Source organism: Chinchilla lanigera, unplaced genomic scaffold (genome assembly GCF_000276665.1).
Source record: "Chinchilla lanigera isolate Chin_1 unplaced genomic scaffold, ChiLan1.0 scaffold00035, whole genome shotgun sequence".
NCBI lineage: Eukaryota > Metazoa > Chordata > Mammalia > Rodentia > Chinchillidae > Chinchilla > Chinchilla lanigera.
Window position 1 is genome coordinate 3,520,136 of NW_004955436.1, and position 13,897 is coordinate 3,534,032.

General features: G+C 45.5%; 1 protein-coding gene across 5 annotated transcripts in view; it reads right to left on the reverse strand.

Moving 5' to 3' along the window:
• Positions 1-13,897, reverse strand: part of Tbc1d32 (TBC1 domain family, member 32) — a 157,282-nt gene that overhangs the window by 134,920 nt on the left and 8,465 nt on the right. For all 5 annotated transcript variants that reach the window (XR_001234976.1, XM_013516658.1, XM_013516656.1 and 2 more), the window contains exons 2-5: positions 10,352-10,513; positions 5,068-5,245; positions 2,301-2,369; positions 428-553 (exon numbers count right to left, since the gene is read on the reverse strand). Coding sequence is in view for 4 of the 5 variants with exons in the window: in XM_013516658.1 (XP_013372112.1) it covers positions 428-553; positions 2,301-2,369; positions 5,068-5,245; positions 10,352-10,513 (535 nt within the window). In the remaining variant the exon portion in view is untranslated. The remainder of the gene's footprint in view (positions 1-427; positions 554-2,300; positions 2,370-5,067; positions 5,246-10,351; positions 10,514-13,897) is intronic.

A 13,897-nucleotide genomic window follows, 5' to 3' on the forward strand; every position in this document is an offset into this window, starting at 1 on the left:
CAGTATTATTCGTCTCATTTTACAAACTTTACAGTTTTCTAGTTTCTCTTTCTAAGTAGATCATCTTTAAATAAACACTTAAATGCCAGTGGTTTGTAATTTTTAAGTTCAAGTTTTCACATACCATAAATTCTCTTAAAATATGTAACCCCTTTCAAAAATAACAACACAAAATACTTGGCTACCCCTTCACGACATAAAACATACTGCACAAGGTAAAGGTCTATTACTGAAAAAAGCAGTATGTTAGCAATCACACTTCACATCTAATCAGAATAGGAATTCCTGAAGAGGGGACTGGACAATCCAAAGGCTGAAGCTGAAATTCCGTAACCTTTGAGCTGCTGTGGAGAAATCTACGATGGTCTGCCTAGTTTTGGAATGGGAGGGAGATGTGGCATTAGTATATCTCAGCCCAGGTCCTTACACTGAACACAGGGTCGGGGTCAGACAGCGACGCCATCAGCCTCTCGCAGAGCAGGGTCCAGTTCTCGCAGTTCAGGACGTCGGAGGGGGGAGCTGCGCACAGGGTCTGCAGGGCTTCGTATCTCACCTGGGATTTTTTAAAGAAGATGTGCGTTAAGATCCTGCTACTAGAAAAATTACAGCTCTCCACAAGAGAGTTTAACCAAGACCTGAAAGGAGAAGTCTAGATAACTTTTAGTGCCATTTGTGAGAAGCCGATACCCTTTTATAAATAACTCATGAGAACTCATTTCTCTAAGTGCTAAGCAGGAAGGTAACTAGTTTTCTGTGTCGGGTAAAGCAAAATCTGAACACTGAATTACAAGGACTTACAACTCAAGTCTAAGTGAGTCGGAGGGACCGCGGTGGAATGAGGCGGGGCAGGTGGCAGACCCTGCAGACTCCCCAGCCGGAAGCCACCGACACAGGGCTGGGCTGCAACCCCAAGCTCTGCCCGGTGTGCCCCGGGGAGGGACGGGGCATGCGCATGAATGAGCAAGCCTCACAAGACAACTGGTGCCGAATTTTTTTCTGGCTAACCCAGGTTTCCCAACCTTCTAACTACTGAGGTAGAAAAATAAGTCACTCCGCAGTGGCATGCAAAATTGAATTTTGGTATTTCACCACAAGTTCACTTCTCCATCAGTCTTTCACAACCCAATCCGAATCACTCAAAACCGTTGACCCGAGGGGCCCCGGGAGGGAACAGCTCCACTCCACGGGCGACAGCGCAGGGCTGCGTGTGCTCCCCGCCAGAACAACACAGGGTCCAGTCTGGCCCACAAGCCCAGGCATCCCCAGCCACAGCCTCTTAACGAAAGGCGGAGGTCAGAGACAGGCAGGAGACCTCAGCCAGGCACCCGGTCCCTGGATGAGAGGACAAACAGACGTGCCTGGGACGGGCTCCACCTTGACTTGGGACGGCCCTGGGCACGTGGACAGGGTTTTGGAAACTAGGAGTTAATTTCAATTTCAGTCACCTCTCCTTGTCAGGTAATTACTAGAGCAAAGTCCCGTTAAGAGTTCAGCACCTATGGAAGCAGAATGAAGGACACTGAGCAACAGCAGATTCGGAGGGACCCATTTCAGGGGAAACACCCGGACTTTTATCATATGAACGGCGAATCTCGTGTCCAACGTCTTTTCCAACATCTTTTACTAAGAACCAAAAATAAAACAGAATGCAAAATTCTGAAAGGAAAAAAAAGATTCTGATTTTTCAGAAAATTTCAATGAGAATAAATCTTAACCATTCCTGTAACATAAAATGAAAAGTTTGAGAAAACTAATTCATAAACTGGAAACAAACGGCAAATGTCTTAAGATAAAAAATGCGAAGACCCTTATTTTCACTGCACACTGACTTTCAGACACAATAGCACATCATGAACAGTAATTAGTAAAGTCTCTTAAGGTGTAAACAGATACAATCCCATGCACATTTCAAAACATGTCACATGTAAGTATATAATTTTGTTTACCAAATATTTTAAGCAATTGCTTGCATTTTATATAAATATAAAAGCATTACATGAATTCTTTTATAAGAGATCACTAAAATATTGCACACAGAGCAACAGGGGAGAACAGTTTGGAGGACAAATGCTTTACCCCTTTATAAAGGAAGCTAGGAAAAAATTTGTTTTGTTCTAATAACGCATTACAATTCGTCAAGGACGTTTTCCCTGTTTGTGCCCTTTCATTTTAAGACTGGCAAGCTGATCAGGGCTACCAGCCTAGCATGCCCGACAACACAGGCCCATGGAGAGAGGGGTGACCACACAGTCAGCAAGACGGGCCTGGATGGCCCCACGCCGTGCTTTATGCTCGCTCACCTCTTTAGGCTGCCGGGGATCCAACTGGTCTACAATCAACTGTAATTTTCCTGGACAGAACTTGTAACTCTGTAACATAATTGACAAAGCATAGATTTATTTAACAGGTTTTTGGAGAAGGAATGCTCTGTATGATTCTGTTAATGTAATTTCAAACACAGACGCATTCAGAAAGAGAGAAAGCGAAGAAACAGAATAGATTAATACTCTAAGATGTATTTGGTCTTCCTAATGATCATAAGGATCTGAATTAAAGGTTTTTACCTGCTAAAATGAGTATATTTGGGTATATATCTATCAGATGCAGGTTATGTAAGAAAAATGCATCCTGCTTTTTTTAACACATCTATAAAAGAGCCAGGCATGGTGCTGCACACCTGCAACCTCAGCGCTCTGCGGGGGTGAGGCAGAAGGATCTCAAGTTGGAGGCCAGGCTGGTCACTGGACTTAGCAGGACCCTGTCTCAAAAATTAAAAGGGGGATAGGAGTCTGGGAGGTAGCTCTGTGTAAAGGCCCAGAGTTTAATCCCAAGGAATAATACACATGACAGAGAAGAGAGAGAAGAGAGCACACCCACGGTCGTTTTTATAGAGATATCATACTCAATTACTTTATTACATGTCCCGAAAAATATTTATTCAATTGCTACACTTTAGATTTTAAAAACTCACCCTCAAAATTCATTTACTTTAGAAATCTCTAATTTAAGTATTTGCCCTGTAAACTGTATAAGCCATTAAACATATAGCCAATCAAGAAAGTTATTACAGTTGTCCAAACAATACTGGCAAGGAACATAGAAAGAAGAAATAAGTAAATACTAAGTCTAATAATAATTTGGGCTTTAATATGCCTAATGCACAAAGAATCTTTTCCTAGTCTTAAAAATAGACAAGACCACCAAACACTGATAATGATACCGCAGTGTGTTTGTATGTAAGTGCCGACAGTAACACATGCCGGGTACTATCAAATGCCTCACATACATTAAATCATCAGACTCCCAAAGCAACTCTAAAAAGGAGGCTGTACCTCTACTACATACAAGAAAACTGAGACATGGCGAGGGAGGGAAACCAACATCCCAGTTCATAAATGGCTGAGCAGAGATGATCTCAGACTAATGCAAGATTAAGATGGAATCAAGGTCACGCACACGGGCTTTTCCTAATTGTAGTGCACATAAATCTTTTAAAAGTATGCACACACTGTTATACTTTGTCTGGATGTCCCCCCAAAGCCTCATGCAGTCACGGGTGAGCTTCTAGATCTTTGACTGATCCACAGTCCAAAGCTTAGATTACGGGTATGAGGGCCACACCTGTCCCTGGGGCGGGTCGTTTGCATACAGTGTAAGGGAGGGAAAGAGGCTTGCTCTCTGCCGCTCCTCCCTTTTGCTCCTGCTGCTTGGCTCTCTTCTGCCACCACGAACTGCTGCCCTCCGCCATGTGCCCCTCTGCCTCGGAGCCAGCCGAGTATGCACTGAAACCTCCACAAACTGTGAGCTAAATAAATCTTTCCTTCCCTTATTTTGGGCATTAGGTGTTTTTATCTCAGCAAGGACAGAAAAGTAACTAAGACACACACCCTTCATTAAACCATACAGAACAAAAGTTACTATGTATTTCAAAACATACACAAAGGTTTAAAAAACACTTTCAAATGCTAAGGTTTTCATAATTACCTAGATGTTTTATTATGTTTTGACCATCTGGCATGTATGAGAAATTATAACAGAAACCTATTACTATTTTAAAGTATGAAAAGACTTCAGTAGTTACAAAAAATAAAAAGAATTAGCACTGCTAGTCAAAGAAGTGGCTTTTGGTTGCTGGTGTCAAGGGATGACTATTCAAGCCAGCAAAAGCAGGTTCGCACCGCAAACCTGTCCGTTCCCCGCCACACAACCCACAGTCAGGCCCCAACACTCAAACGCTCAGGGCTCAGGCTTTAAACCTCAGCTGTCCTTCTCTTTCACTTGCATGTTTTTCTGCTTAGGAAACAAATAATACAAAAGTGTAAAATCGTATCAGTTGAAGAGAGTGAGAAGGGCGGGCTCTGAACATGGGTGGGGCCGGGCTGGGCCGCTGGTCCCAGAAAAAGAGGTGAAGGCTTTGAAATCCCTCAGCACTAGCATGATATCCTCAAAAGCAGTGTTTCTCACCGAAAAAAATACTGCACAACTTGAAATATTTTAGAAGAGGCCAGAAAATGGGTTGAATTCACAATGCTATGATGAGGCTCTAAGGAGCAGTGGCCAAAGGGGAAATGAGGGTATCTACAGGCACACAGTGCAGGCGGGGAGAGGCACCCTCGAGGCAGGAGGAGCGCTCCCTCGGGGAGAATGCTACTGGGACCTGCCGAGTTGAGGGACCTGACGGAGCGCAAGCTGCTCCCAAAAGGGCAGGGTCCAACCCAAGTCCCTGCCCGGGCGGCTCCAGAGCACCAGGTCCTGGCTCACAACCCAACCGGCCTGGGCCTGCATACGGGCCGCCCAGCACCCGCCCATCACTGCCCGCCCTCCCTCCCTCCCTCCCTCGGCCTCCTTCAGACCAGACCTCCACGGCCACCACAGAGCAGGTGCGCGCGCACCTGCCGTCTGGCAGATGGTACTTCACTGACGGAAGCGTTAACGTCAGGTTATCTTATTATTTTTCTTCTAAATATTTAAGTTGGCAAGCAGAAGCAATCTAGCTAATGAAGAATTACTGAAGCCAGTGATTTCTAAATGCCATTTCTAAACATAACCGCAAAACCAACAGCTCACCTGGTTGAAGGATGAGTCGCTGTCAGAGCAATTGTCTGTGCAGTAACTGCTGCTTTTCTCCCTGTGGATCTTCCTCTGCCTGTCTGGACATCGCATCTCCTCTTCTTCAAACCCGTTGCTCATATCCTCCACCGCGGCCGTCATGACACCCTTCAGGGAGTGCATCATGTCTTTATACCTTCAAATGCGAAGGAGTCTTAGTAAGAGAAAGACTGCCCGCAAAAATCAGTCAACTAAGTTAAATTATATGATTTTTCCCTTTAATCACACAGTTCTAAACAAAAATCTGCCTGGCAGGTACAAGATCCTAGGTTTGCTTCCTAGTACCAGAAAAAAAAAAAAAAAAAAGGTTACAATAGAACTGTAAGATGGGAATAAAAATGAACAGCAAATTGAGAAATGTTCCATTTCCTGGATTTTTTTCATCTAGTTACATAGCCAAAGCAGTAAGAATAACAGAATCTAAGACCAGATGTCTCAGGGGTAAGCATTCTAATCACAGCAAAGAGACCAGCTATGAATCTTACACCACCGAAGGCCAGGCTGCTGCGCTCTGCCTTAGCTCTCACCTTGTGCCCATCTCTGTCTTTCCCCTCCCTTCCTCAGACTGTGCTCCTTCTCCCCCACCGACGTTTTACAGCGACAGGCACCGCTGGCCCCAACCAACACCTGCTGTGCACATAGGACCTACGCATGAGCTGCACTGCACGCAGGTGCTTTTGTACGTAAGCTAGACAACCCACAACCAGGAAGGCCAGAAGAGGGACTTTGGAAATTCATAAGAATTTGACCTGGATAATTTCTAAGATCTCTCTCATCTCTAGCAATCTAAAAATCTCAAACATAACTTCTAGCTAAATTCTCCATTTTTTAAGTACAAACACTCAAGCATCTACATTATGTTAGACTGGGATGCCCAAAAGAACTAGAAATGTAATTTTAGATTCAGGAAGGACCATAAGGTCTAGTTCTTTTATTCTACAAACAAGAAATATGGGTGCTGGGCCACTGGCATCTCTGCATTTAAAATTAAAAAGACATAAAAGTTTAAACACACATAGTTAATAGAGTACTAAATTTAAAATTATAATCCTGGATCACAATCCTACCTACTTACCAGTTCTGTCATCATAAATTAAATCTCAATTGTCTCAACTATAAAACGAGATAAAAAGAGTACAACGTAGCTAACTTACATCATAACAGCAAAAGAAATAAGGAAATAATTATAAATATCTGAAAAAATGTGTAAATGTAAGGCCCCATGGGGGTATTTATTAGAGATGATTAGAGAAGCAAACACAGAAACTTTTCCTTCCATTTGTGGCTGATGGGTCCCTGGAACAACCCGTAACAAGAAAAGACAGATGCTCTTTCACGAAAGTGCAATGCAACCAGGCCAGGGGATTTGGAGCGAAATAGCAGCCTGATTTCTTCTCGGTGCCACTGGCCAGACCCGTGGCCCGCTCATGACACGTAAGCAGTCAACCTCGTAGCCCCATGCCCACGCCCGGGCTGAAAACTAAAGAGCGGGTGGGCTCGCTCCCCAGCCCAGCCCCATGGACAAGCGAGGGCACCTGAGAGGCCCAGGGGGAGGGCACAGTCTGCAGGACGCAGCCCTTGGCACCTGCCCTCGCTGTCCCTCACCCTGGGTGCACCTGTCTCCTCAGCACCTGCCACGACCGTTCTCGTGGCCCACAGCAGCAGGGCCGGCACAGCGGGCCTCGAAGCCTCCAGAAGGGGAGCCGACCACGCTCTCTTCCTGCCCGGCTCATCACCTCAGGTTCTGCTCCCGCCACAGAAGGCTGTGTGCACGGTTACACCCATCATTTGCCACATCCAACTGAAAATACGTTCACATGGGTGATGTATTTAACAACATATATTTACCTATCACTGCAATGGCAAGCAGAAACACCAAAATGACGCCCAGGATTTGGAGGCAGATTTATTTTACTTAGGGGCTAACAGGGAATCAACTGTCCCTCAAAACGTCAGGCCTCGAAGGCCCAGGGAGGGAGGATTTTACGGGGGTTGCAAAGGGGAGGCACAGAGGCAGAGTACTTGGCTGTCTCTGATTGGTTTTTATAGTGTGCATCACAGCGACTAGCTGTTTCTAGGAGACAGAAGCAACCGGAACTGCAATGAGAACTGTTATCTGGGCAGCTAACACCCTGGCTGGGGGCATTTTCTGCTACATCACTATAAACTTACACACACGTTTCCATATATGCATATAGTAAATTAGCCGGAATCATAGGAAAAGACAATGCTGAACACTGAAAATGAACACGAACAGAGCAGGACAGCCAAGCGGGAGAAGACACAGTAGAAATCAGCACAGTGAGAACCAGCTCAGGAAGGTCCTGACGTACAGCAAACGGATAGACGCAAGACACAGAGTGGCCTGAGTGCTCACTGCACGGACCTGCAAAGGACAACACACAACGTACCACAGCCACAAGGCCTGGCTCCTCCTCTACAGCCCTGAGCCGCAGGGACCGGGAGACAACACAGCACATCTCCCTGCTGCCGAAACTCTTCCTGCCAGGAGGGGACGGGCACAGCTTCCTGGAGAGGCAACATGGTGAACACCAGGAAGTCCCTCCCCCTAAAACTTACTACACCTAGTGAAGAACACGCGCTTCTTCATCAAATAATGCAAATAATACACAGGGTGTAATAATAATAATAATACAGGGTGAGAGTAGGGATAGTTCGAGTCCACAAAACATCTGAGGTTTTGAGTTGGACAAAAATATTCTAACCTTTTTGCAAAGACCAACATGAATTCTTCTGCAAAAAGTATCAACAGAAATGACCACAGGGAGAAACAGAATAATAGCTGCAATTATATTAAACAAAAAGCTAGAGCACCAGACTGTCAAAATCAAGAATTAAACAAATTAGAATTCAAAAGCAAGCCAGGCTTGGTGGTGCAGGCCCAGCACTTGGGAGGCTGAGGCAGGAGGATTGTTGCAAGTTCAAGGTCAGCCTGGGCTACAAAGTGAGCTCAAAGCCAGCCTAAACTGCATAACAAGACCCTGTCTCAAAAGACAAAAAAAAAAAAGGATTCAAAAGCAGCCATTGCAGTTCTGAAAAAGCTGAGGAACAGCAGGCAGCCTACAACGCAGCTCCCTGAACACCTAGCAAGTACCAAAGCAACAGGAAGTAAAAGCTCCGATAACAAACTGTGTTGACACCGAAATGGACAGCATACGCACATCTAGCCACTGGGTGAATGTCAGTAAATTCTTCTGTGCGCAAACATCTACTTGGAGATAAATACTAAAACATATGAGCAAAGTACTTTGTAATTATTGCAGTGTTACTAAAACACTGTCAATAGAGGCAGTGTGGCCACATTAGCCCTCTGTAATTTCTGAAGAATCACAAAAGATTGAAGGAAAATAATACTCTGTACAATTTAAAATCTTTCATCCATGATTCATAAAGCAGAAGACAAACACTCATTAAGTCATTTAAAATCTTTCTGAGGTAGTTATTACGTATTAATTTTTACAAATGGATGAACTAAAACATCAGAATTAAATAGCTTACCCAGAGATTTAAAAAGGAATTTCCTAGTAGTATCATATAAAACTGCTCTTATCATTAAAATACTTTCATTATATAAATTACTTATAAAGTATAGCAGTCCCTTTACAGTAAATTCAACAATTCTGCCTGAAACAGACGAAGAGGAATTTTAACATTATCCAAAGAGGACTCCATTTTTCTTCTAAAAAAAAAAAAAAAATCAAGAAATAAAAATATCTTTATTTCTACAGCTTTTACTTGACAGAGATTTGAACTTGCTAAGTTACTGATGGCTGTACACTATCACTCTGCCTAACTAATAACATATTTGTTTAAATAATTATAATCAATTGTCACCAAGGGAAAAACTGCTGTTGAAGTAATAAATTAATTTTAAAAATAAATCCAATTTAATGCTTTAAAACATAGCAGGTAACACAGTTCCAAGTAAACATCCCAGCGTCTCTGATACTGGGACTGGCAGAATCTGCCCTGCGGAGCCGCACCAGCTTCCCGCTTGCTTGTGAAGACAAGGTCCGCAGGAACACACAGACTCGCTCCTTTCTGGGTCGACTGTGGCTGATTCACGCACAACAGGCGGCAGAGCTGCAAGGCCGCAGCACACAGGCCTGCACGCGCACCACCGCAGAGCGACCCTGGGTGTCGGGTGAGCTCGCTCAGGGTCACCTATCCTGCACACAGACACTTCCGAGCCACTGCAGAGCAGGAAGCACGCTCCCCCTGAGCCCTGGCTCTGGTGTCGCTGCCACAGCTGTGCAATGCATTCTTCACGTTTCCGTGTACGCTTCTGCATATCTCCTGGCATTTGTCATGCAGTACTGAATCTACCTAAAGTTTCTACTTCACTCGAACACTGAACTTCCCTGCGGGTTCCTGGAGGGCAGACTTCTTATTCATGAGTACGGCCCGGATCTAACATGTGACATGGAGAAGTGATTTATGACAACAGGCACCAATGTATGATTAGTTCATGACTGATATGGGAAAGGAAAGAGAATCCTTTATCGCTAAAGCCAGAATTATTTTCAACATCAGCTCAGCAGTATATTTTCCTTTGCTGTAATAAAACCCCTGAGGCTAGACACTTTGTAAAGGACCTTAGACACCCTCAGTTCTGGAGGCTCAGGAACCTGGCATGGACTTCTGCTGAGCTGGTGAGGCCCTCCCGGTGGGTGGGGGCATGATAGCAGGATGACAAGTTGGGGGCCACGGCAGTCTCACTTGTCCACAAAACCCTCCTGCTAGAATTGGCCAGGCCCGCTGGGACTTCCTGGCCCCCTCTGAGCGAGACCCCTGCCCTAAGCCCACCTCCAGAAGGTTCTTCTGCATCTTAGCCTTACACACCGGAGACGACACTGCTGGCACCCTCAGGCCACGCCACGCGTGCCACGACACTGCAGAACACACACCGCAGGCAATGGCCACAGCACTGAACCCAGGCCACCAGCAGACATCTGCTCGGCAACTCAGATGGACTAGGTGTTTATTTTCTAGGCACAGGTGCAGAAATTGGTAAAAGATTGAAAAAAAAAAAAGATAAAATCACCTTGGATTCTGGTAAGGCTTGGATTCTAGTGAGGAGCTACTGAGAATAAGCAGAAAATCAGTGAGCGCAGGTGTGAGCCGGCATGAACTCGTGACAGGGGCCGAAGGGAAAGGAAGGCCGGGAGAGCAAGGGAGGAGCCGGGAGGCTGCGCCGCAGGCAGGCTGCCGCCACACTCACTCTCGGGAGTCCTGGATCCTCTCAGTAACGTGCTGCACCACCGAGTCGTAGCCCGGCTCCTCGCCCTGACGGTGGTCAGACGCGCACTTTTCCATCTCTTCTTCAATCATCGACCCCAGGGCGCTGCTTATGTGCTGTCTCAGGTATTTCACAAATTCATAGCTGGAACGAATATGTAAAAATAAGTGCAATAAATATTCTGAATTCACTTACTAACCGGATGCAGAAAAAAACATTAGACCAGAAAGGTCCATCACACGTTAACATTTCCAACCTTAAGCCAAGACTAAACTGACCCATTCACCCCCACTCATCAAACTTATCTAAACTCATTTTGCTTGATTACTTGTACGTCCCAGGACACTAGCAAAGGGGACTATTCAAAGATGGGGAGTGGAGGGGACGGGACGGGGCGAGCCCCGAGCTTCCAGAGTGAGGGGTGTCTTCCGGGTCCTTTCTGCACTCCCGTTATTCAGGTGAATGCGGAAAGACAAGCGAGGGTACAGTAATTATGACACAACAAGCAGGAAATGGTGTGTTTCCATCACTGGAAATGTTTCTGTGTAAAGGTTCTTGTCTGTATTTACACACAGAAGTGTCCCAGAAAATTCGATGCATTGGATATTTTTTCATAGGGTGATACTAATATTAAAATTAGCTTGTAAACTCAGATATTTTAACAAATAAGAGAAGGTAAATGTTCCCAAAAGTGAATCATCATTTCATGAAATATACTCACTGAAAATAAAGGGCACTCAGTGAAACTAATAACATAATTTAAAAATACTAACGTTTTTATTATCTCCCAAGTGAGAACAATAATTTAGAATGGGTGAGTTTTGTGTCTCGATGGCAAAGCCGGCCAGCTGCAAGAACATCCGCTGAGTAAGAGCCTCACAGGCACGCAGGCCAAGCGGGCCTGCAAGCGTCGCCTCAGTGAGGAGGGGCCCCCTGCGGCAGCCACTGCGCCCTTCAGGACTTGGGAAACGACCCGGCCTCCTTCCCATGAGGAGCCACTGTCTTTGCCAGCGGCCAAGAGACTTCGTATCCACGCACTGCTTCCACAGACCCCACTTCTCCTCGGCTCTCCTTACCTCTCTGCGCTGTCCCCCACAGCCCCAGAGCCACTCAGAACCACAAGCGACCAGCCAGGACCAGTCCCGGCCACCCAGAGGGGAAGTGCACCCGACCCCAGGCTCGGCAGGAAGACAGCAGAGGTCAGGCAGACTCGCGGGCCGAGCCAGCCGGCTGTGCACTTCCCAGCAGGGCAGACTGGGCAGGGCGCAGTTTTCTCCTCTCTAACCTGGCAGGGACTGTATCTACTTCGTCTCACTATTTGCAAGAATTAAGGAAGCAGTAGACAAGGTGCTTCAACTGTGAAGCGTCCCGAAAGGGAAAAGGTTGCCAGACACATGCTGCGCGCCCGTGTGGAGCTTCAACCTCGGGTTCAACACACACCGGGCGTTTCGGCTCTTCCTGCTGCCCAAGCCTCTCCTCGGAACAGGAGAGCTGCAGAAAGGCTGCTGGCCAAGCCAGTCTGCGCTCCTTCATCGTGTCAGAGTCAGCGCGACCAAGCCAAAGCTCTCACGCCCCGCCACTCATGAGCCGCCTGCCCCGGACCTGCGCTTCAGTGAAGGGCCCATCCTCCCCACACCCCGATGGGCACAAAGTCACAGACAGCTCTAACGAGTCTGCCCGGCCCACCCAGCTCACTGTTAGCAAGCTCTGTATTCTTCGCATTCTGCCTCCAGAGCGCCTTTCTCCCTACCCGCTGCCATAGATTGGTGTTCGCACCTTCAGAACCTTCAGCTCAACCACCCCAACGGCCCTCGGGTCGTGTGGGAGATCAGCGATTCTCGAACTTAACACAGGGCAGATTCCTCAGAAACTGGTTCCAGCCCGGGTTACTGGGCTCAGCTCTCAGGCGATTCGGTAGGGCACAGGTGGGGCTCAAGAATTTGCACCTGAAGAATTCCCGGGGACTGCTGGTCCCCAGACAGGAACCTAGGTCCTGCTGATCTAGACAGGTCCCGTGCTCAGCTTATAAATACCGCACGGATCTTGGAACTCCAACCAGCAAGCTCCTACGCATCGAAACAGCATTAACCCAAAATGAATCATACTCAGTTACCAATTTTATTAGTTGTACTACATTTTAAAATTTTTATGCAATTGTTTATGATCATCTGTTTTAATTGTTTTCAATTAACAGACTAATATCAATCCCAACAACTCAGAATAATTAGCAGGTCATGTTGGAATTTTAGGAGTCAAGTGGTGCAGTACCAGTTTTGAACTTCAGCTCTCCTTACTAGCTACTTGACAGATTACACATCCTTCCTTGTGCTTCAGTGTTTTTCATTCATAAAATGCAAAACCATCTATATCAGAAATTATTATAAAGATTCCAGGTAATATACGCTTATGTCTAACACAAGGCCTTACATAAATTTAATAATCTACAAGTAGTAGCTCTTAGGGGTATCATTATTAGACACCTTGCCACAGATACTAAAAATCTCTCTTACATCCCAATTTATTCTACTAGAAGTATGTCCCATTACTATCTCTACACATGCCACACTCCCTGCTCTCCATTCTCAATTTTCCATCCCCTAAATAATATTCGCCACTTACTGTTGTACAACCATTCCTCCCTAGTACAACCACTCCTCCCTAACAGGATCTCAGCAGGATCTTCCACAGCCTGAAATGCTACCTTCTGGTAAAGCCTCTCCGAGTTTCCAAAACCTGACATTCTTTTCCACTCAAGCCCTCAAAGTGCTCTGTCCTACTTTATTACAGGTCAGGATGCTCTGTCTTGTATGAAGTTATATGATACACTTATGTGTAATCCTATGATCTACTTGATCCTCCGGTTGCCTTGTGTGTAGTTATATGATCTACTTCCTGTCTTACGTATAGTTATATGATCTACTTCTGCCCTGTGTGTAGTTACATGATTTACTTTCTGTCTTGTGTACAGTTGTATGATCTATTTCCTGTCTTGTGTAGTTACATGATCTACTTCTCTATCTTGTGTGTAGCTGTATGATCTACTTCTCTGCCTTGTGTGTAGTTACATAATCTACTTCCTGTCTTGCGTGGTTACATGATCTACTTTATTATCTTATGTGTAATTATATGATCTACTTCTGCCTTGTGTGTAGTTACATGACCTACATGCTGTCTTGTGCATAGTTATGATCTACTTCTCTGCCTCGTGTGTAGTTACATGGTGTACTTCCTGTCTTGTGTGTAGTTATATGATCTACTTCCACCTTGTGTGTAGTCACATGATGTACTTGCTGTCTTGTGTGTAGTTTGATCTACTCTGCCTTGTGTGTACTTACATGATCTACTTCCTGTCTTGTGTGGTTACATGATCTACTTTTCTATCTTGTATGTAGTTATATGATCTACTTCTGCCTTGTGTGTAGTCACATGATCTACTTCCTGTCTTGTGTGTAGATTGATCTACTTCTCTGCCTTGTGCATAGTTATATGATCTACTTCCTGTCTTGTGCGTAGTTATATGATCTACTT